At 41.9% G+C, this 21596-nt stretch overlaps 1 protein-coding gene across 1 annotated transcript in view; it reads right to left on the bottom strand.

Moving 5' to 3' along the window:
* Positions 1 to 7133: 7133 nt before the first annotated feature.
* Positions 7134 to 21596, bottom strand: part of KL (klotho) — a 47142-nt gene continuing 32679 nt past the window's right edge. The window contains exons 2-5 of the mRNA XM_007099063.3: positions 17027 to 17537; positions 16016 to 16284; positions 9466 to 10567; positions 7134 to 8903 (exon numbers count right to left, since the gene is read on the bottom strand). Coding sequence (XP_007099125.3) covers positions 8566 to 8903; positions 9466 to 10567; positions 16016 to 16284; positions 17027 to 17537 — 2220 coding nt within the window. The 3' untranslated portion in view covers positions 7134 to 8565. The remainder of the gene's footprint in view (positions 8904 to 9465; positions 10568 to 16015; positions 16285 to 17026; positions 17538 to 21596) is intronic.

The raw sequence follows: 21596 nt of genomic DNA, 5'->3' as shown, positions 1-21596 counted from the left end.
ACAGAGACCGAAGTTACCAGTGCGATTAGATAGGCAGCCAACCTGCTCGAAGGTACCTTGAAGATACATCACAGAGCTGGATTTGATTTATAGAACGTTGCGTCATAGGCAACTTTTTAGTAATTGCTCTACAAAATACACTATTTTAAAGAGCCAGATTTTGCTAAACGTCTGTTGGCAAAACTTGATGAACTATCACAGTGTATGCCAATTACTGGCACAATCGACGCACAAGGCATTTCAGATATACATAAATATGACTGGAGTAGAACATTCCTGGGTAATAACTCTATTAACTTGCACATATTAAGTGTGTGCTAGTTATTTGTTGAATGGACTGATCGTCAAAGGAAAATTAATGTTCAGTGTGATATTATCATAATTTTTTATTGTATTTTAATTCTTTTAAAATGGATAATCCATGATGATACATGTAATGAACCAGTTAACTAGAAATAAACATCTTAATATGATCTTCTCTTAAATGACTGAGAAGGCAGTTCAAGATTTTGTCCAGCCCCAGGGCAATCACTATGAACACCAATTATCATCACAAATGTTGTTGACTCGAGAAGCCTGATTGGCAAAACTCCAGGTAATAAAGGTCAACTAAGCCTCGGTAACTGGAAAACAAACAAACAAACAGTTAACTCTTTTTAAAGAACCACCTGTAATAAGTTTCTAGCCCTTTTTCATCAAGCATTTATTCATACAAGAAATATTTATTAACTAATTAATATTCATTCCAGAGAATAACAAGACAAATAAGGTACCTGCCTTAGAGCACTTTATAGTCCGATGGCAGAGATTAGACAAACAAATCCTGGTAGTAGATGGTAGTAGGTGCTGATCCTAATGTTCAGCCAGGTTGTGGATGACCAGGTCAGAGGACACGCAGAGGGAGATTTAGAGCACATGCCAGGTGATGGTGAGGAACAAGGACACCCTCTGTACGCACTTGAAGAGAGAAATGAACTGAATCAAAATGGCGTTTGACGTGCAGAATGGACACAAGCCAGAAAACCATTGAGGGGGTCTGGGAGAAGCCTAAGCAAACAGTTCAAAGAGGACAACTTCAGCAGTCAAATGCCAGGTGGATGCTAGAAACATCAGAGTGAAAAGAATCCATAGAATTTCATGCTAAATGTCCCCCCAGGGAGGACTGGGGGAAATGAAGGAAACAGAAAGAAGAGCTAGTTTGAAGGGAAACAAAATGAATATTCTTCTTCAGACATGTCTGGTTGAAGGCTAGAGAGATACCCAACAAGAAACATCCACGGTGAGCGCACTGCAGCACTCACTGTTCGCCAAATTGTTTTCTTTTTTGTGAGATTGTTCTTGTGTAACTGTAACCAGAAATAAAACACTTGTCATTTGTAGTCCAAAATATTGTGAATAAAAATATAAATTCTTGTGTTAGCACAATATTCATAAAGGCTTTCAAAAATAGCCGTGCCATTCACACAAGCATCACACAGGTAGTGCCTTCACCTCCCTCTGACAAAGTCACAGTGGTGATGATGATGTCATCCAGACTTTTAGGATGAGGTTGGAGAATTCCAGATCCACCCGTTCACCCATGTCCGTTATATGACCAGTGATGATCCTTGGGGTTCTTTATGTATTTGTGCCTTCCTGACCAAGGCTGGAGAGACCATTGAGATGACAGAGACTGTATTTTGCAACCGCATCACAATCAGGTTGATGATAACCTCCCCCACCCTCGCCCCCAGTCTGCTTTATAAACATGGCAGCATTTCCTTTCCTTTTTTTCTCTATCTCTGTAGACGCGATGGGAGGGAAGTCACCTCTTCATCCTGACAACAAGCAAAAAGCTGAACAGACTGAAAAATCAGCAACTCTTCTTGGATCTGTCAGAGAGGAGAAGACACACAGCAAATCGCTGCCCCCAAAACGGAGAGACAGACAGACAAATATAGGGAGTTGTGGCGTACCCAAGCAGAGACTCATGGGTGGGAACCACCTCAAGAACCAGTGCTGGGGTAGGAATTCATGAATTGTCGAAGGCTCAGTGTGGACAACTCGAAGAATAAAAAACTCTGAGGAGACCCAGTCATGGCAGTGGGGGGAGGTGCACAGTTGGTTAGATATTCTCCAGAGCTCTACCAAGTTCTTATAGTATGTTGGAGATTGTTTCTGACAAGGGGAGAGAAGAAGGAACCATTTTGGAATATGCCAGAGCACTTTGTTTATTTGTTTGATGTAAATTCTACTATCAAACTGACAACCCCGGGGGGCTCCTGGGTGGCTCAGCTGGTTAAGTGTCTGACTTCGGCTCAGGTCCTGATTTCACAGTTTGTGGGTTTGAGCCCCACTTTGGGCTCTGTGCTGACAGCTCAGAGCCTGGAGCCTGCTTTGGATTCTGTGTCTCCCTCTGTCTCTCTGCCCCTTCCCCCACTTGCACTCTGTCTCTCTCAAAAATAAATAAACATTTTTTAAAAATTAAAACAAAACTCACGACCCAGAGAACAAGAGTGTCATGCTTTATGGACAGGCGCCTGAGAGCACTCTGTTGTTAACACGTCCTACCTTCATGAAAAACCAGCTAACCGGGGCCTAACCTTCTTGCGTGTTATTATCAATGCCCAGCTGACCTGGTAGAAGGGAAATATCCAACCTTAGCCCACTCTAATGTTCCGTAATGGAAAAATTCTGTCATTGTTTCCAATGTTTCTTTCATGGGCTCTCCCCAGTCCTGCAGGCCCTTCCCATGCTTTCTGGCTTCCTTTGTCTCCTTCCTTCCTCTCAAGGTGAATACTGCCAGAATCTCGCAGCTCTGGTATTGTCAGTCTGACGGACGAGTAATCCCCACTGTGTTGGTTTTGGTGGGTTATTAGGTCCAGGAGAAGGCACAGATAGAATCAGGATATTTTAGAGTGGTACAGTTTGAAATAAAATCATGTTCATGTCTCATCTGTTATCTTTTACTAATGGAATATTTTCACCTGACCCGTCAATCTTTTTCAAAGTGTATCTGTTTTGCTGCTCTGTGGCTTACGCTTACCACTCCTGCCCCTGTCTATTGATAATGCTACATTTTGAAGCCTTTGGGCTACTTACTGGAGACTCATAATACCCATAATTTAAAGCGGGGGGGGGGGGGGAGTGATAAAACCTTCATGTCTTAAATGACACGGCCTTGAAACGCTGTAAAACTTGTAGTCTGATAACCTGGAACTAAATTCGCCAAAGCTTTGATTCGCATGCAGCTGGAGATCAAAACAGGTTGAAATGTCTGAAGCAATGTTTACACTTAAGGTCGTCATTAGACAATAACTACTATAATAGTGAAAGGAACCCAAAATGTATAAGCTAATCAATCGAGATTTTAAACAGAAAAAAGGAAATCAGCATATTCTAGTAATTTATTGAGGAGCAATGTTTCCATTGCAAATAATTTATAAAAAATAAATAAGCTCATTAAAAGTTAATTCGTTTTTACCATAAAATAAGCATATGGAAAGATAATAAGCAAAATTAGAAACTCTACCAAGGATCTTTGAATCACATAAAAATTTAGTTAATGGGTCTTCAATTATTCAATAACAATATACAAATTTCCGTGTTTCGTCTGTGTCATTAGATTGTTTCCAAAGAGCAGATGGCGGAGCACACTGATATAGAAGCATCTTCTGCCAAATGATGTTCAGGATTCTATCAACTCAACATTCATAAAATTCACAGCCAAGAAAGTAATCTGGTATTATTAAGTAACTGTGGGGATTTGTATTTTTAGTCTGGTTTACCCATGGGCATCCTAGGACGATGTCTATTCAAAGTCACAAATGAAATAACGAAGGGACTTCAGGGTGAATTGTATTAACTGTAACAGTCCCTGGTCTTACTTAGGGTCTTACTGAGCTCTGAATATCTGATTAACAAAAAATCATATGCACATTAAAAATAAGTGGAATCAATCCAGAAAAACATGTCTGGTGGAGGTGCTTTATTTATTGAATAGTTATAGACATTCCCATTTCAAAGATGAAGAAAATGAGGCTCAGTGACATTTTGGAGGCAGGTCTACTGACTCTTTTCTGTCTGCCTTTCTGCATCGATTAATAGGTATGTTGAAATTTTTTCCTTCTCTAATCTGTTTTCTTCTCTAATCTATTTCTCAAACTGAGGCTGGAATATCAGTCACCAAGCCTTTTCTGGTACGTAGCAATTACATCACAAAATAAATTTCATTTGTAGGCGTCCTATCACAGGCAGTAGAGTATTTCCACCATTTACTCAAGGTTCCTTGTGGTTTTTCTTGACCTCTTTCTCCTTGATATTAAACAACGGGTATTTACCACAGATGTATGAAACAAAAATGTCCCAGGAAATGCACTGCCACAAACAAAACTCTAACAATACTTAATGGTTATAAAAATGGAAAAATATAACAGATCTGAGAAAAAAGCAACATATTCTTGGAAATTGTATTTCAAGATGACATAAAGGAGTTCCTGCTAGAAGAGGAGTACCCTGGTACTTATTTGCATATAAAGAACTTAACCTATAACAGTACTTGCAAATAGAATACTGATTGGCTAAGGGACAATGTGAATAAGAAAGAAAACAAGTTATAATCCTCTCACTCTGTGATTGGTCTAGGGGTGATGACTTAGGAAAGCCATGTTACTGCCTTGTTACCTAGAAAGGCTATCAAAGGTTATGACATGGAAACTTGTGTTCCTTCCTCTGGATACACAGAACTGATGCTGTGTGGCATCTAACACATGGCAATTTCGGATTCTTGACAGTCTTTATTAAATGTGTCTCTGGACAAAGGTGATGTCAGGGAGCTAATTCTGTTAATTCCTGTATTCCGTCATTCATTCATACATTTATTCAACTAAACAACATTTACTGAACAATATTTTATAGGAGGCTCCGGGCTAAATACTAAAAATCAAAACAAAACAAGAAGACATGGCCTCTGATTTCCCTCTAGAACCAAGACTCTCTGTCAAGGTTGGTCCATGTCATCTAAATTAACATTCTCCTTCCCAGACAGAAATTTTGAGCAGCATTGCTCAATATTAAATATTCAATGGCGATGCTACAAGACAATATAACTGCTCTATTCATTTGGAAAAAGGCAATTTGAATGAGAGAAAAAATGGAATTGTAGGTTTATGTAGAAACAAGAGCAGTTGAATTCCACCACCCGAAATACTGCAAGATTCAGAACTAGTTACGGAATTCTCCCTTCCCTGAAGATGTTTAAAAATATTTGTCTTAATCAATAGTTTAGCTTAATTGTAAACTTACTTGCCAATTTATTTCCATGGACTGTAGAGCTGGAAGACTCTTGAAGAGTTTATTCTTATAGTTCGTTAAATATTTGGGGTATCTTAATTATGCTAGTAATTGACTTGGCAGAGCAAGGCTTTCTTTACAGACCTGCACTGTCCAGTGGGGCGGCCATTAGGCCACACGTGGCTATTGAGCACTTACAGTCTGGCTAATCCAAATTGAGCACGGGATGTGCCATACCTGTAAAACACACACCAGATTTCTAAGACTTAGTAAAAAAAAACAGTATGTAAAAATCTTAATCATTTTTATATTGATTACCTATTGAAGTTAATATTTTGATGATGTTGGAAACATAATGTATACCATTAATCTTTATTTTTTCCACATTTTTAATTTTTTAATGTGACTACTAGAAAATTTAAAATATGCAGCTTGCATTATCTCTGTGTTGGACCGCATTTGGTATAAACAGTATAAAGGAAAAGCTTCCAAGGCATTAATAGATTCTAATTCTTGTCTGTGGAAGATGAAAATAAAATGAAAAGTGTCCGTATTGAATCTGAAAAACCGTCCATGCAAACCCAGGCAAAAGGAACTGGGCAGAAGTGCAAGGGGTACACCGGGGTCCAAGAAAGGAACTGCGAAGGCAGAGCAAATACAAGTGTGGCAGAAATTAGCCCAAAGGCCTCAGAAAACCACAGTACCACCTAATGCCCTTGCAGAGTTGGCTCCACAACCTAATGAGAGGTGTAGGAGTTCCAGGGGAAGAGTCTCTACCTTCAAGAAAATATGCAAAGTGGTGAAGTACCCAGCACTAGTGAGTAAAATACTAGATCTGATGCGGAAGGAGAGTGGTGGACAGGAAGTCCCGCCCCTGGCCCCGCTCCCTCCTCCCTACCCCTTCCCCCTCCTCCCTACCCCTTCCCCCTCCTCCCTACCCCTTCCGCCTCCTCCCTACCCCTTCCGCCTCCTCCCTACCCCTCCCCCCTCCCGCGGTCTGGGCGGACCTTTGCTCCTTTCCCGCTGCTGTAGGGAGCCACTGACCTCCTCCTAAGGTCAGTGAGGACTCAATGTTAATATGCTGCTCTCACTGTGGATGGTTTTGAGATGTCATTTCTCCTTGAGGCTTTGGCATGTCTGTTTGGTCTCTTTCGGCTCTTCTTCTATTTTGCTTTCTCAGTGTCTGAAAGTCTCCGCTCAACCACAGGGATGAGCACGAGGCACCCTCCACCCCCTTCCACCTTCCACCCTGGCTGTCCACCCGTTTCTTCACTGCTCATAGCCTATGTAATTCAGTCAACTCAAAAACCTGTTTTTTAAAGAAATTCATCCAGCAGCCAGTCAAATGATTATGAAAGCAGTAAAGTTGCAGGCAGATTTATTACAATACTTCATCAAGGGACAGAATTGCTTCTGTCTACACTCAAGGGAATGAAAATTAATATGGTAGCAAGAAAACTTTTAAACAACATTATTTAACAGTAATTTACAATAAGAAACTAGTTCAACTGATAGGAATGGTTAAATAACTTGTGATAAATTTGTATAGTGGAATTACTCTACGACTATTAGAAATCATGTTTTTGAAGACTAATGACAAAGGAAACACACAATAAAAATTAATAAAGATACACAACTATTTACAATATGATCTGACTCTAATTATGTAAAATAAAATACACAGGCTACGGTAATAGTGACTACCTGGGTGCGATGACAAGTAATTTTCTCTCTTTACGTATAGTTTCTGTGTTTTTAAAATTTTTTTACAATGAACATATATTACTCTTATAATCAGAAAAATATATATACATAAGAGAAACTATTGTTCTCTAGTTTCTAATTTTAATAATAATTCCCATTTTTAAAAGAATACCAACAAAAGCTTATCTTTCATGGAAAAAAATCATACCACCTCTAAAGATGATACATAATACAGTACAACATTTTATTATACACTATAACCCTGTGTCGGCAAGATTAGTTATGCCTGCTACGATAGTGGTTTACCTTGCCTGATACGATACTGGCTTATCTATAAAACAAACATTATGATCGTCCACAACTCCAGTGTCATAGAAAGACCCCTGTCTGAAAATCAGCAAAACTTGTTTAAGGGGCATTAAAAGATAAGACCTCATTAGCCCTTTCTAGAAATCAGTAGCATGTTTCAGTGTGAAAGTTCAAAGCAAAACTACTTCAAAGCTAGTTCCACAGAAGGTGCAGCAAAAATAGAAAATAAACCTCAGCGATCACAGAAATAAATCTTCCAGTGTTATCAGACCAAATGCGAACCTAGTAAGAATTTTTAAAAACTCGATTCAAAGAAATCAGGGCACTTTCTAAAGAACAGCAAGTGAAGTCACTCTTCATAGGATGAGTGATTATTTCGTTCTTGTTCACTCAGGAAAGGTCACATCATTCATGGAAAGGAGTGCTCTAAAATCAAAGGGTTTCTAATCAAATTAATCATACTGTTGCTCATAATATGCACTTTTTCCTCCTTTCCTCCTCGCCACGCAGTATAATGAATTGCACGATCAGTTTATGCTTCCTGAAGAGTCCGACATCTCATGATTCATATTTATTTTTCTGCACACATTTAAAGCCCTCTATGTACAGACCCTTGACAAGGCCCCAGTGACACAAAGCCCTCAAGGACCCCAGGGCCTGAAAAGCGCCTTGAAAGTCACATAAAATAAAATTCTACAATTTGCTCTGCTAAGTACATCATTAACCAGATATGTAAATTAATATTAGCAGCATTTGATAGAAACACTGCTTTTAAAAGGAACGTTCTAGCCTAGGGCCCTCTGTCATGTCTCTAATATTCTACCATTTCTTTTTCAAGGGAAACTGGGTCCAACAGAGACCATTAGGCATATCATGGAAGTTTAGAGATGGTTATTTGGGACTTAACTTTTTATTTCCACATTTGTTTTACTTCAAGATAATTTAGGAACGGGCACTGATCTTGCTATTCCATTTCTATAAAAATGTTCCAGAATGGGTCCCACTTCCCATACATTTGTTACAGAATGTGTTGCAGAGATGATGGCCCCTAACCGTTTTTGATCATCCTCCAAGAAAGAACAAATCCAGGCACTATTCACATTATTCAGTATTTTACAATCACCTATGCTCACTTCCATACCTCTGTCATACGCCACACATTTTTTTTCTAGAAGTCAGATAAGTGAAATCCAGTCTTACGACACTGAGAAGTGCAAATGGTGAACAGCTGATGTGTGTGCATAATCATTTCAAAGTAAATGAATAGGAAAAAGGTCAGGACTACTTGTAACTTCTTTTGCCTTTCTTAGAGTAGTAAAAAATCAGAGAAAGAGAAATAATAAAAGCAAAAAGTAGGAAAGCTATGAAAGCCAGTAAAGATTTGCGGGTATGAAAAAAGCCGCATTCGGTGCACAGGGTCAATTCTTCTGGACAAAATCTCCCCAGAGTTTCAGGACCCGAGAAGCCATTGTTGTCAATCATTTTCCGATAATGTTTCATGGACGGTTTGGGCTCAAACTGATTTGCAGCATAATGATAGAAGCCAAACTTTGGAGCTGTGCGATCATTGAATGAATAAGCAAAGTATCCACAAAGATTGACACCATCCAATATGTAGGCTAGAAAAACAAAAGGACAGAATAGTTATTAAAATTTTTTGCACGCAGCACTTCACTTTTACACAGCCTTGGTGCATCGGAGAAAATTTCAATACTATTTAATAAAACTAAATTAGGTTTGATCACAACAGGCTTCCTTCATGCGAGGACAAACACTGAGCTACAGTTAACGTAGAAGGTTTTACATAAGTAAACCTACTATGATGTACTTGGGTTAAATCTTCATGCACAATGAAGGAGGTAAGACTGCTGTGAAGCCGTCTGAAATGGGGGACAAGAAAGTCCATGCTTTTACAGGCCCCAGCAGGTGCTAGGCATCCCCCGCCCCCCCCCCCCCCCCCCCCCCCACCGCCCCCAGCCTAGGGTCTTCGACTTTTAGCTAAACTCCATTATCCTGAAGGGAAAATACTCTCTCTTGGACTTTTTCAGTGTGGCAAGGAATGGATAGCAGGCACTTTGCTTCCCAGGCGACAGTGGGTGTATTCGTTTGAGGGTGCCTATGGAGTACCACGCCCTCGCGTGACATACGCTTCGAGGGGCTGCTGTTTCCGGGGCTCCTTACCTTTCAGAGCTTCATTTACATAATTTTGCATGTAATACACCCTCAGCTTGTCTTGCGCTGCCTGCGGATCATCGTCTATGCCGTTGGATATTATATACATGGGGAGGTCTCCGTACTTCAACTTCAGCCAGTTGAGAATTTTGCGTAAGCCCCAGGGCACTACTGCCACCTGACTGGGGGAGTTGAGCCACGTGATGTCGGTCATTTCCTGCACCTCCAGGTAATCGTTGTATTTCATTGGATCTTCTTTTTCCCAGTCGACGAGGATGGTGGTGTAATGGCTTACAGCCAGAAAGTCGAAGGAACCCCGGATCAGCTTTTTTTCATCTTCAGTGAAATAAGGTAGAAGGAAATTGTTTCTCTGCGTGAGCCAGTCCCTCATCACACGCGGATAATCCCCAGAGCCGAAAATGGGCTCGGCCAGCCAGCCAATGTCAAATTCCAAAACTCTCTCTGCCACCTCTTTGTCCTTTTGGGAGAAAGGGCAGGCCGGCTCTATCCAGTCGGCCTGCAGGGCTATGGATATTTTCCCCTTCTGAGAGCCCCGAAAGTTTTCATCGTACACGCGCCAGGCCAACGCGTGAGCCTTCAGAAGATTGTGCCCCGCGCTGTAGGTCATGTTCCGTGTGTACGGCTCGCCCATCGTGATCCAGAACTTGACGTGGTGGCCGAGATCCTTGAAGCACAGCCGGGCGTACTCTGCAAAAGCCGAGGCGGTGTGGGGGTTCTCCCAGGCTCCGTGCTTGGCCAGGGGCCGCGGCAGCCCTTGGTGCGGGGCCGCGGGTCGCCAGAGCGCCACCACCGGGGTGATGTTGGCGCGCACGAGCTCGCTGACCACGCAGCGGTAGTAGTCGAGGACCGTGTGGTTCACCTGCGACTGGTTGCCCAGCGGCAGGATCAGGGCCCAGTCCAGGGAGAAGTGAAAATGGGAAACGTGCATCTCCTGGAGTAAGGCTATCTGGGGCCGGATGGCAGCAAAGTCCACGCAGTAGGACTTCCGCTTCTTGGTCACAACCCCGTCCACCTTAATTAGCCTCTTACTGTGGTGGACGTCCCACAGGTAAACGTTCGGGTCGGTAAACTGAGACAGAGTGGTGTCCACCTGCCAGCAGAGGAGTAAGCGTTAGCTTCACGAAATTCCACGCCACGCCTTCCGCAAAACTAACAAGCAAGAGGGGCAAAAATAGAGCCTCCCTACCCATTTCAACCATTCCTCCCAAGTCGTTAAGTTCCTGGAAAACAAAAACAAAAACAAAAAACATTCCACTCTTTGATGCATATTTGTTTTACCCCTAGCTCTAACTCTTGATCATTTCAGATGATGTTTCTCACACACCTCTGGTCTGTGTTAAGCAAGCATGTTTGAACGATTGCATTTTAATATAAAAAAAATTACTAATATTATGAGACTCCCAAATTAAAAAAAAAAAAAATGGATGAAAAGATAAAGCCTAAAACCTGAGTTAGCATCAGAAAATGCAGAATGGTATCTAAAAAATTAAATCGTGGGGGCGCCTGGGTGGCTCAGTCCGTTAAGCGTGGGACTCCTGGTTTCGGCTCAGGTCATGATCTCACGTTTCCTGAGTTCGAGCCCCGTGAGAGGCTCTGCGCTGACAGCTCAGAGCCTGCTTAGGATCCCCTGTCTCTTCCTCTCTCTCTCTGCCCATCCCCCCCTTCTCTCTCTCAAAATAAACGTTAAAAAGTATATTTTAAAACATTTAAAAAATTAAACTAAATTGTACTTCTTAAAATCATGTTCCAAACTAAAGTTTGCTGTAGGTAGAGACCATGCTAAAAACCAGTGACTTGCTTTTTATTGCCTTTAGTGTCAAAGACCGGATTTAACCAATTCAATCTGATGGTAAAAGTGATAGAGAATGTGGTAATGAGGAACGATGTTGTCATTTCCACATATCGGGCTATTTTAACATAGTTTTTAAGTTTTTCTACATTATTTTTCTGTGATGATCATGACAATAATGGTTGTCAATCATCTGATCCATAAGCCTCCAAAATGGAAATAAGTATTGAGGAAGAGCAGACGCGTTGTAAAACTAAAATCATAAAATCCTCCCTCCACGTGTAAACCATGGAGGAAAATGCAAACTGAAAGTTCATCCCAAGGAACCACTTGATGGACCAGTTTTCTCCTCAGAAACAATCCTGTTCAAACAGGCCCCTTGGTTTGACCCTCTGTATGCAAGCTGGGGTCTAACTCCGTTTAGGGACCTCTAGCAGAAGTTTTGTTGCATTTCGCGGGCCTGAGTTGCTGTTCCTCTGGAGGGGTCAGTGCTGTGTTTATAAAGGAAAAGTAATAAAAACCCAGCGTGTCAGAGGGAAATGGCTTCCTCTGGAGAACCGTCTCTTGCAGATCACCCACGCATGCGTGTCCCCTAGTAGGGTGGGAATGCTGTGAGAAGTATTTTTCCACTGTGATGCACCCGCAAATCTTGTTTCCTCAGCTTTGCAAGAGAAAATATTTGCATGCTCTTTTGAAGTGAAAGTGTTCATAGCTTGAAGGAGTTCTTTGGCTTATTTTTATAGAGCTCTGAGTTGACTAAACTTATACATTTTCTACCACAATTTTTCCAAAACAACAGGTTTTATTCAGTCCATCTGCAAATAAATATGAGAGACTAAGGTACAATTTCTAGGGGGAGGGGGGAGGCGGGGATCTGTTTCTTGAAACTACAGGACGCTTAGAAATAAGTACTTAGGCACAATTCTATCTAACCTCTATTAATTTGTCAACTTTTCTTAATAAAAAAATGAAAAAATAAAGGGCAGCCTTTCAGAAATGGATATAAAGTATATATTTCCTTTATCATGGAAGAAACCTTCTCCTATTAGTGGCCAATGTTAAACAGGCTTTATGTCCCCAGCATGTGGCAGGTTCTGTACCTATATTGACTATGAGCATTAGTGGTTGTCCAGGGACAGTGACCCTGGGAGTCACTGAAATACCAGCCAGGAGGGAAAAGATAACTTTCAATGGTTTAAAAATTACTTCTCAGGACTTTAATTCAATGTATGAAAAGTAGAGAGAACAGCTTGTAAATGAAAACATAGGCACACACTCCTCAGAACTGTCCTAATTTTACTTTGTCGGTTAGGAAGTTCCCTCAGGAAGGCCGCTGCCAAAATAATGCCAAGCTCAAGGTGAAAAGCAGGAAGAACAAAAGAGCAGTGGCAACCTTTTCCCACTAGAGAGCTTCTGGAGAAGTTCACCCACCGGGGGTCTGAGAGTGAGTTGTTTTGTGTTTGGCTGGTTCAGTGTGGGAGAGACTGGGGAGCTCCAGTGGGTGGAGGAACAGAGACCCCCCCCCCCCAACCACCACCACCACCACAACCCCGGAAGTGATGAGGTAAAATGGCAATGCAGCCTCAGGGGAGGGGTCCGGGGCTAATTGAAAACAACTGCCCCCGAGGGGTAGAAAAAGCAGTTCTCTCCCCCTCTGCCCTCCTCCTCCCTGCCATACTTGTTGCATCTGCCTAGAGTTTCTCTGCTTTCTTGAGGAAATAGGTGGTCCTCTTAAAACCTTCTCACTACTTACCGGTTCCCAAGGCAAACACAGTCCTGGGGTGGGGAGCAGAGCAGGAGGGAAGAAATTCCCTCCAATGTCCAGTCCCTCCCAAGTTCACGCTGCCTGCACAGAGGTGCTGGCGGAAAACTGAAGCGGGAACTACCTGCCCTGCTATTAGACATCAGGGCGGAGCATGAGCCCTCAGTGACCAAGGGCACAGAGCCTGGCAGGGAGCGGGGCCTGGCACAAGGTCATGAGAGAGAACAAAGACCAGGGACTAACCCGTCCAGAGCAGAAATACAGGGGAGGGAGGAAGGATGGGGAGCCCATCTCACCAGCCACTTCTGCACCTCCAGACCCTGTTTGAAGCCCACTGTGGTTCCCACTTGCAGGAGAGAAATTAGGAAAAGGAGGTAGGAGCAGAGGCTGAGGGAGGAGAGAGAAGGAGGGCGGAAAACCCCAAACCCAACAGGGCAGAGCTACACTCAGACATCCTGGCTAATACATGTCCCTCAGTCGCCTTTTAAATGTAAGAAGGGATTTAAGACTGAGACTTAAAACTATAAGTTTTTTCTTAAATGTTTATTTATTTTTGGGGGAAGGGGCATGCACAATCAGGGGAGGGGCAGAGAGAGAGAGGGAGACACAGAAACCGAAGCAGGTTCCAGACTCTGAGCTGTCAACACAGAGACTGACACGGGGCTCGAACCCATGAGATCATGACCTGAGCCGAAGTTGGAAACTTAACTGACTGGGCCACCCAGCTGCCTTAAAACTAAGTCTTTTAAACTGAGGTCTTCAAAAGACCTAAGAATAATACAACCCAGCAAAAAATGTATGAAGGAATGTGTTATTTATTTCCTTATAAAGGACTGCCATTTGATGTTTACAAGAAAACAGCAACCCAGCTCAACTGAAAGACCCTCCCTCAGATCCAACCATTCTTCCAAATACTTGTTTTGAACTGAAGGGTAACAGAATATGCCACCCCAAAATGTGACCGTAGTTCAGGGCCTGCCAGCCCAAAATATGCCCCTCTGGTATACTATTTTGAGCTGTAGGCACTCAAATAATAACATGCAGGGAAAAGCTTTCTCTGAACTCCCCTTACCTGCCTAAAGACAGATGCTCCGGAAGGAACTCTGTTCTCATCAATCCCTCCCAGGAGTTTCATCACCCAGGGAAGATCGAGTCACGTCACAGGAGACCAGAGGCCACCATAAGACCCAGACAGACTTTGTCAGAGACCCTTGTGGCTCCCATCTATCCTTCTAAGGGCCCATCCATCTTTCCTAAAAATTGCTTATTCTTCCCTAAGAGACATATATCCTACCTCTGCTTCCAGCTTTTTCTATTAAGCTGGTATTTAAGCCTGAATTCTAAGTCACCTCAAGGACTTAACTCATTTTTGTCTGAGTATCTCCCATGTATATATCAGGTATACATGTTAATATACTCCTGCTTGTGTTTCTCTTTTTAGTCTGTTTTTAATTTTCCCTATAATTAAAGAACTCAGAAGGGTAGAGGGAAAGTGATTTTCCTCTCCTACTGCACCAGTGAGTTGGCTAGAAGCATCCGACAGCATGCTAAGTGCCAAATGCCTTTGCTTGTCTATGGATACCACACTTTGTCTCTGTCTCTTATTTTAATATGTATTTATTTTGAGAGAGAAGGAGTGTGTGTGTGTGTGCAAGTGGTGGAAGGGCAGAGAGAGAGAGAGAGTTCCAAGCAGGCTCGTGCTGTCAGCATGGAGCCCAACACAGGCTTGAACTCACGAACTGTGAGATCATGACCTGAGTGATCACGACCTGAACCAAAATCAAGATTCGGATGCTTAACCAGCTGAGCGGCCCAGGCACCCATGTCTCTGTCTTGATTCCTATTTTCACACTCAGACTTTTCAACAACACCCCACCAGCACCTGCTCACTTAACACCATGCCCCATGCCCTCTATTATATTATTTGTACATCAATCATTTTCCCTCAGTAGACCTCTATGAGGTGTTTGTTTGTTTTTTTGTTTTTTTGTTTTTGTTTTGAGACAGGCTGCAAATAAGCGAGGGCAGAGAGAGAGGGAGAGAGAGAGAATCCCATGAGGTGCAGAGAGAGAGGAGAGGGGCTCACCTGAAGCAGGGCTTGTGTTCACCTGAAGTGGGCCTCAAGCTTACCCTATGCAGGACTCTAAATCACGAGCTGTGAGATCATGACCTGAAGCGAAGTCAGATGCTTAACCAACTGAGCCACCCAGGCGCCCAGCAGTAGACATCTTTGAAATCAGGGGTCAATCTTACCCATGTCAGTGTGCACTCCCCTCAACGGACCATCCCCGGCAATGAACACAGGGCTTTGTGCATGCTAAGCACCCAATAACTGCCTCCTAAAATAGTCCATCAAGCTCCAGAAAACAAATTCCTTTAAAATTGGGAAGTTAAAAATATACTGAGGATTAACTAAATAGTAAGTGCTCAATAAATATTGGTTGACCATTTTGAAGAACTTCCTTACCCTTTCGATAACTAGTTCTAGAAATGAAGCTTCAAGCAGTGAACCATTGGAGCAAGAGTTTTCACCGCTTGAGATGCTTCTGCAACAGGGTGCAGCCAAGCCCCGGCAGGGCTCTGCCTAATGTTCCTGCCTCAGACTCAGCAGCTCCACTGAGATCTCAGAAAATTTGAAGTTGTTTGTCCTATCCTGTTTATGGAAGAACTCAACTGCTTTAAAAAGCATCCAAAACCACTGTATTAAAAGGGAGTATTTTTATCATTTTACTATCTTTTCAGATATTAAATATTCATATATTTTAAATCTGTTCCTCCTTTGGGACTGATTTAAAGTGCAAGATGAAGCTAGGAAGATTTGTGGAGAGAAGGGTGCAATGTTCCAAATTGTGCCCTTAATGTTCTCATTAAGGAATCACGTCTGGCCCAAAGAATGGACAATGTGTCATGACAACCTAATAAGGAAGCACTACTTACTAGCAATAGGGCTTGGTGAGACTGCTGATTGGTTTTGTCAGCTGACTTACTTGAATGTAGTTGTCAACAATTCCCCAAGCAAAGTCACAGGGAAATGTCCCTTCTAGAGGTTGATTTTCAGGTAAAGGAGGGAAGCCATTTTTCTCTATCAGCTTTTGGTAGAACAAGGCTGAAGATTTCGGCAACAGTTTCTTATCCTGGCTTAGAAAGTCAACATAGAAGAGTCCACGCCTGATGCTGTAACCTCTGTGCCATTCGAAGCCATCCATAAGGGACCAGGCCGTGTACCCAATGACGTCCACCCCATCCAGCCTAATGGCTGCAAAGAGAAGAGAGGACAAGAACAATGTGACCCCTAGCCAGGCACTGGCCTCATGTGTCAAGAGCATTTGAGGGGTTTACTACTTACGGAAATAAGTTGCGTATAATGGTCACTGTTTGGTAAACCAATGACCTTTCTTACTAATAAAAGGCTGTCACACTTGGGTAATTCTACAAACAAATGTCTTCACCAACGTGCTTATCTCCAGTATGTTTTTACTTGGAATATTTTTATTTCCAGTAGGTGTTCTTTGGGCCTGAGATGATGGTCTTGCTCCATTTTCTATCCTAGCATTGTGCTTGCCACAATAAGTGAACACAATCTTTAAAAGAATAAACTACTTAATATTTCCTTCAGAAAGGGTTGATATTCTTTTTTCTTTAAAATTGTTTTATTCAGTGCAAATAATAAGAACCCAAAAACATGTACAGAGATCTAGATGTCCTGGGATTCACTTAATCCTTAATATAATCTAAAATTCTAGAGTACTAACTCTGAAAGTCAAGTGTTTTCACACATTATAACCCAGTTTCTCATTTTCAAAATGAGTTTAAAAATGAATTTAAGTTCCTCAAGTCCCCAAATGAGAAAGGTGTTACATAAGTGCATTTCTACTATTGCCAAAATGAATTTCTTCATTACAATTAAAATATATAAATTCACATAGTTTATTACAGATCATCTGAAAGATTTTCCTGTTGCTTTCGGCAAGAAATTAGAATTTTATCCCCAATCCTACCTTTTAAGGTTTCCATTACAAATTTTTTGAGGTAATACATATATTTGGCGTCGTCTCTCTTGGTGGTCCCTGAGACAAACCAGCCATTTTCCACAATAAATATTTGAGGGTGGTTATATTCAAGGTCAATCCAAGAAAGGAGTTGCCTCAGGCTGGGAGATTCTAACTGGCGGAACTTCATGTGGGGGTCCAATAGTTGAAAACTCAAGGTTGGTCCAAAAGAAAGAGCAAAAAAGTCAGCTGTTCCCTTAATGAACTTTTTCTCAGCTTCAGTAAAATCAGGCAGAAGACGTGAAAGATTATTCTTCATGCTCTCAGGATAGTCACCATCAATAAATATGGGTTTGGCAAACCAGCCTAGTACAAAGTCAAGAGACTTTTGACATTCTTTGATGCTGTGGTCGGTCATTCTTCGAGGATTGATCCAGTGGGAGCTTAGGGCGATGGAGACCTGGCCTCCCTGAGTTGGACGGAAGGAAGTATTGTAGAGATGCCAGATTTTGGCATGAGCCTATAAAAGAAAAGCCATGGTGAATTTCTCTCTGATTGCGAGAAGAAATATGTAATACATTTCTGAATCCTCAACTCTATTGGTGTCTGTTTCACATCAAGCCTAACTTAATGAATCACCCCACAATGTAAAAGTCACCTGGAAACAATAAATTATTTCAGGGGTAGGTCAGCCCACAGTGAGCTGCTACCACGACTGGAATTATTTCTATTGTTTTTCAGTAGCCAGTGGAAAATGTGAATTTCTTGTCTTGAAGTCATTATTCATACTTTGAGAAGTTAATGAAATAAGAATTTGTTATAATATCTTACTACTTAATTGACTTTGGATTATGTAATTTTTAATTAATAGGCTTCGTGAAAAGAACCAATCCTGCATTATGATCACACCAGGAATTTCTAAATAGGATTATATATTTTTTATCCTAAGAGACTGGGAGTTTTCGAGGTGACTCAAGTTGTTGGAGTCAATTTGATATTTTGTATTCATCTCTCACAGCTAAAATTCTAACACGTGTCCCTTTATTCTTAATTTTTATTCTTCCCTAAGAAGAATCAGCACAATAAAGTAAAGGGCCAACTCCAATATCTAGCCTCGGCCCACCCTCTGGAATTCTGGGACAGTGTTGGTTCGCACAGGACCCAGAAGTGCGAGGGTACGAGCCAAGAGCAAGAATCACCCAAACTTGGCTTTGAGGAGATCAGCTGTCCATAGTTAGTCAGCACTCAGCTGGGAGTTTCCTACAGCAATGAAATGGGCTTTGCTTAAGATTAACTTTATACTCCCATAAAATCTTACTGACTTCTGATATCTCATTTTTGCTTGTTTTCTTTGTATTTATGAAGACCAGTGAGGATTACAGGGTTTTTCCTCCCTTATTTGAATTTTCTCTTCACTTTGAATTCCTTGATTTACTCTCCATATTTTTCTACAAACACAAGGGCTGTTTATTGGCCTTTTACTCCCCTAATATATCCTCCTTGAAAACCTCATTCCAGTTCTCTGTTTGACTCATATTCTCCAAAATGATCATGCCAATTTCATCCCGCTCCCTGGGCCTGAAGAAGCTCTTTCACTCAGTATGCCAAATATGCTCTTCATTTTCCCTAAATATTCTTCTCGTGGTTCATTTCAGTGCAGGTGTCCAAGAATGATCTTATCACTGTTCTTATGAGTTCAGCCAAATATTTCAGTGGAATAAAATAGTTTATGTCTAACTTTCATTTTTAGTTTCTTAGTAAATATCTACTATGTTTCATTCCACTGAATATATTTTTTCATGACCTGAAGCATCTACCCATATGCTAAGAAGGAAAGGGAGAATAAAAGATTGATCAGAAGAATAGTAGCATTCACCCATGTGGTTCAAGGCGGGGGCTCAGTCATGCTACGCTGCTGGTCTTGTGGTGTCCCCCACCTTTATCTTCCTCCCCTCCACCACCCGATATCTCTCTTCCCCATTGTCAAGACGTCTCGTCATGTCGCTTAACAGTTAAATAGAAAAGAAAAGGAACATCTCAGGCTAATCCTCAGAATGTCAGATCAGGGTACTTTCCTAACTTGGCCCAACTGAGGCCCACAGGCACTCGTGTTCTAAGTCTAACAGACACACTTCGACAGACCAGCTGCTGTGATAGAAATAAGAGGCCAGGCAAGAGTGAGAACAACCCAAGAATTTCCTAATCTGGGTCAGTTTTGCAGGTAGCAGAAGTAGGAGTCCTACCATAGAATAGCCTACACTAATGGACCACTCCTCTAACCTTGGATACTTTGACACGGTGCAGAGGAAGTCTGGCTAGGAAACCAATGCCCTGGGCCACACAGAAATGTACACGTGGTCTCTAATGTCAGATAAACTTCCTGCCCTGTCACATTTTCGGGTGCCTTTAACCACACTACCTAACCTGGCAGGTGAGACTAACTTCCTTGTGTCTTTCACAGAGATGTTATGACAATTAAATAATTTACATAAAACACCTAACACAGAGTCTGCATTCAATAAGGTCTCCATGAATGCTTACTCCTTCTCTCCTTAAAGGATGAACAGAAAAAAAAAAAAAAAAAAAAAAAAGGAAAGCATAGCAGGTCCAGGGAATATCACCTGCTAAGGAATTCAGCCCAAGAGCACCCAAGTGAGGTACTGATACCACCTGGGGTTTGGATTAGAAGAGGCTTAGGGCTTAGGTTGGGATCCCATCTCCCCCATCCATTACCAGTGTGAGCCTCAGGTACTTCTCAGTATCAATGGGGACAGCATCTATTCTCCTGCAAGGACACGATGGGGATCATGTGATATGATGCAAGTAAAAATGTCTACTAAGTAGTTTATTATTTTAGAGAAGTATATATTTGCAGCATTGGAAAGTTGATGGTTAATTTTATGTGTCAATTTGACTGGCCTTAGGGCCCCCCAGATAGCTGGTAAAATGCTTGTCAAGGGTTTAGCTAAACTATGCCATGGTAATGCTGCTTCAGCAGCCATTTTGTTTGGCCATGCAGCCTTGAGGGACCTTGACCTGACATCAGCCCCTCCTGCAAGTGCATGCCCTAGACAGCAGCCTGCAGGGTCACAATCAAATTTAAGGTCCTGACATGACCTCCCTAACCGCCCTTGTGATCCAGAATCTCCCCTTGCTCCCAGCCCCTGTATGCCTTATGGGCCCTTTAGATAGACCACCATGGAGCTTACTAAAATCCTCTTTCTGGTTTGAATTGACCAATCTGGCCCTTGCCTAAGAACCCTAATCAAGCCATGTATTTGGGTTCTGCCTCTCTCTTTGTCTGTACTCTGCCTTGACCTCCCCATGTGGCCCCTTAAGGCCGAGTACTTCCTCCAGGACCTGTGAGTAACAGACTTCTCTATTTCAAGTTCTCTTGTGCTCTGTTGTTGAACTGGGGCTCACCATACAGCACTATGCTCCACTTAACAAATGTTAATTTAACAAAACCATAACAACATTATTTCTGGGTGTGTCTATGAGGATATTTCTGGAAGAGATTAGCATTTGAATCGGAAGGCTGAGTAAAGGAGACCACCCTCACCAATGTGGACTGGCATCAACCCATGCATTGAGGGGCTGAAGAGAACCAAAAAGGGAAGGAAGGGTGAACTATTCTTCTGGAGATTGCAAACAAATATAGAAAGCATCTTGGATGTCACTTGTCTTAACCACTCACCCTACTCCCCAAACCCCTACTTGATCTGTTATCTGACTGCTCTCCACCACAGCCCAACTTGGTGGTCATCCCACTCATGGAGGCCTCCCACCCTCACCCCAACCCAACCTGCCACACTGGGCTGCATGTCCCTCCTCTGGGTGCTCTCTGAGTCTCAGGCATACCTCTCTTGCATCTACTGCAGGTAATGATGCCTTCCTCCCCAGACTGAGCTCCCTGGCTTCCCTCATCCCCTTCCATTGCCTGTTAAACTGAACTGAACCCTGCTTCATTCACCTTCATTCCATTTTCTGATGGTAGATTTGAGTAGTCGACTACTATAAAGCAAGATGTGGGACGGTCCCTACTTAAGGTGTGGCAACAACTAAGGACGATTAAGAGGGACACATGGTTATGTTTGGTTTTGCATTGCTTCCTAATTATTCCAGGTACGTTAATCTTACAAACTTGTTATTTTAAGATTGACATTTAATAAAGCTATTGACATAGACTCAGGGAAGTAATTAAGGGTGTATGTAAGAATGTTTATCTATGAACTATTTCCAATAGCGAAATATTGAAACAATTGAAATGTCCAATATTCAAATACATTCACACCCATACGTGCATTTTTTAACACATTATGGTATGACTAAAGATATACTACTATTCAGACATTATAAACAATACGGAAGAACGTCCATTTACATGTTAAAACTGTTTCTAAAATACTAACTGAACAGAAAAGCAGGCTACAAACTAGTAAGTAGAGTTTAACAGAATTTTTTATTAAAGGAAAACACATACAAATCTGAAATGATTTGTAAGTTGTTAAAAGAGCTTTTGTAGCAGGATTGTGGGTGGTATAATTCTCTTCAATTTGCTTATCTATATTTTTTCATT

Source organism: Panthera tigris, chromosome A1 (assembly GCF_018350195.1).
Source record: "Panthera tigris isolate Pti1 chromosome A1, P.tigris_Pti1_mat1.1, whole genome shotgun sequence".
Taxonomy (NCBI): Eukaryota; Metazoa; Chordata; class Mammalia; order Carnivora; family Felidae; genus Panthera; species Panthera tigris.
This window is presented reverse-complemented; position numbering and strand designations above follow the sequence as displayed.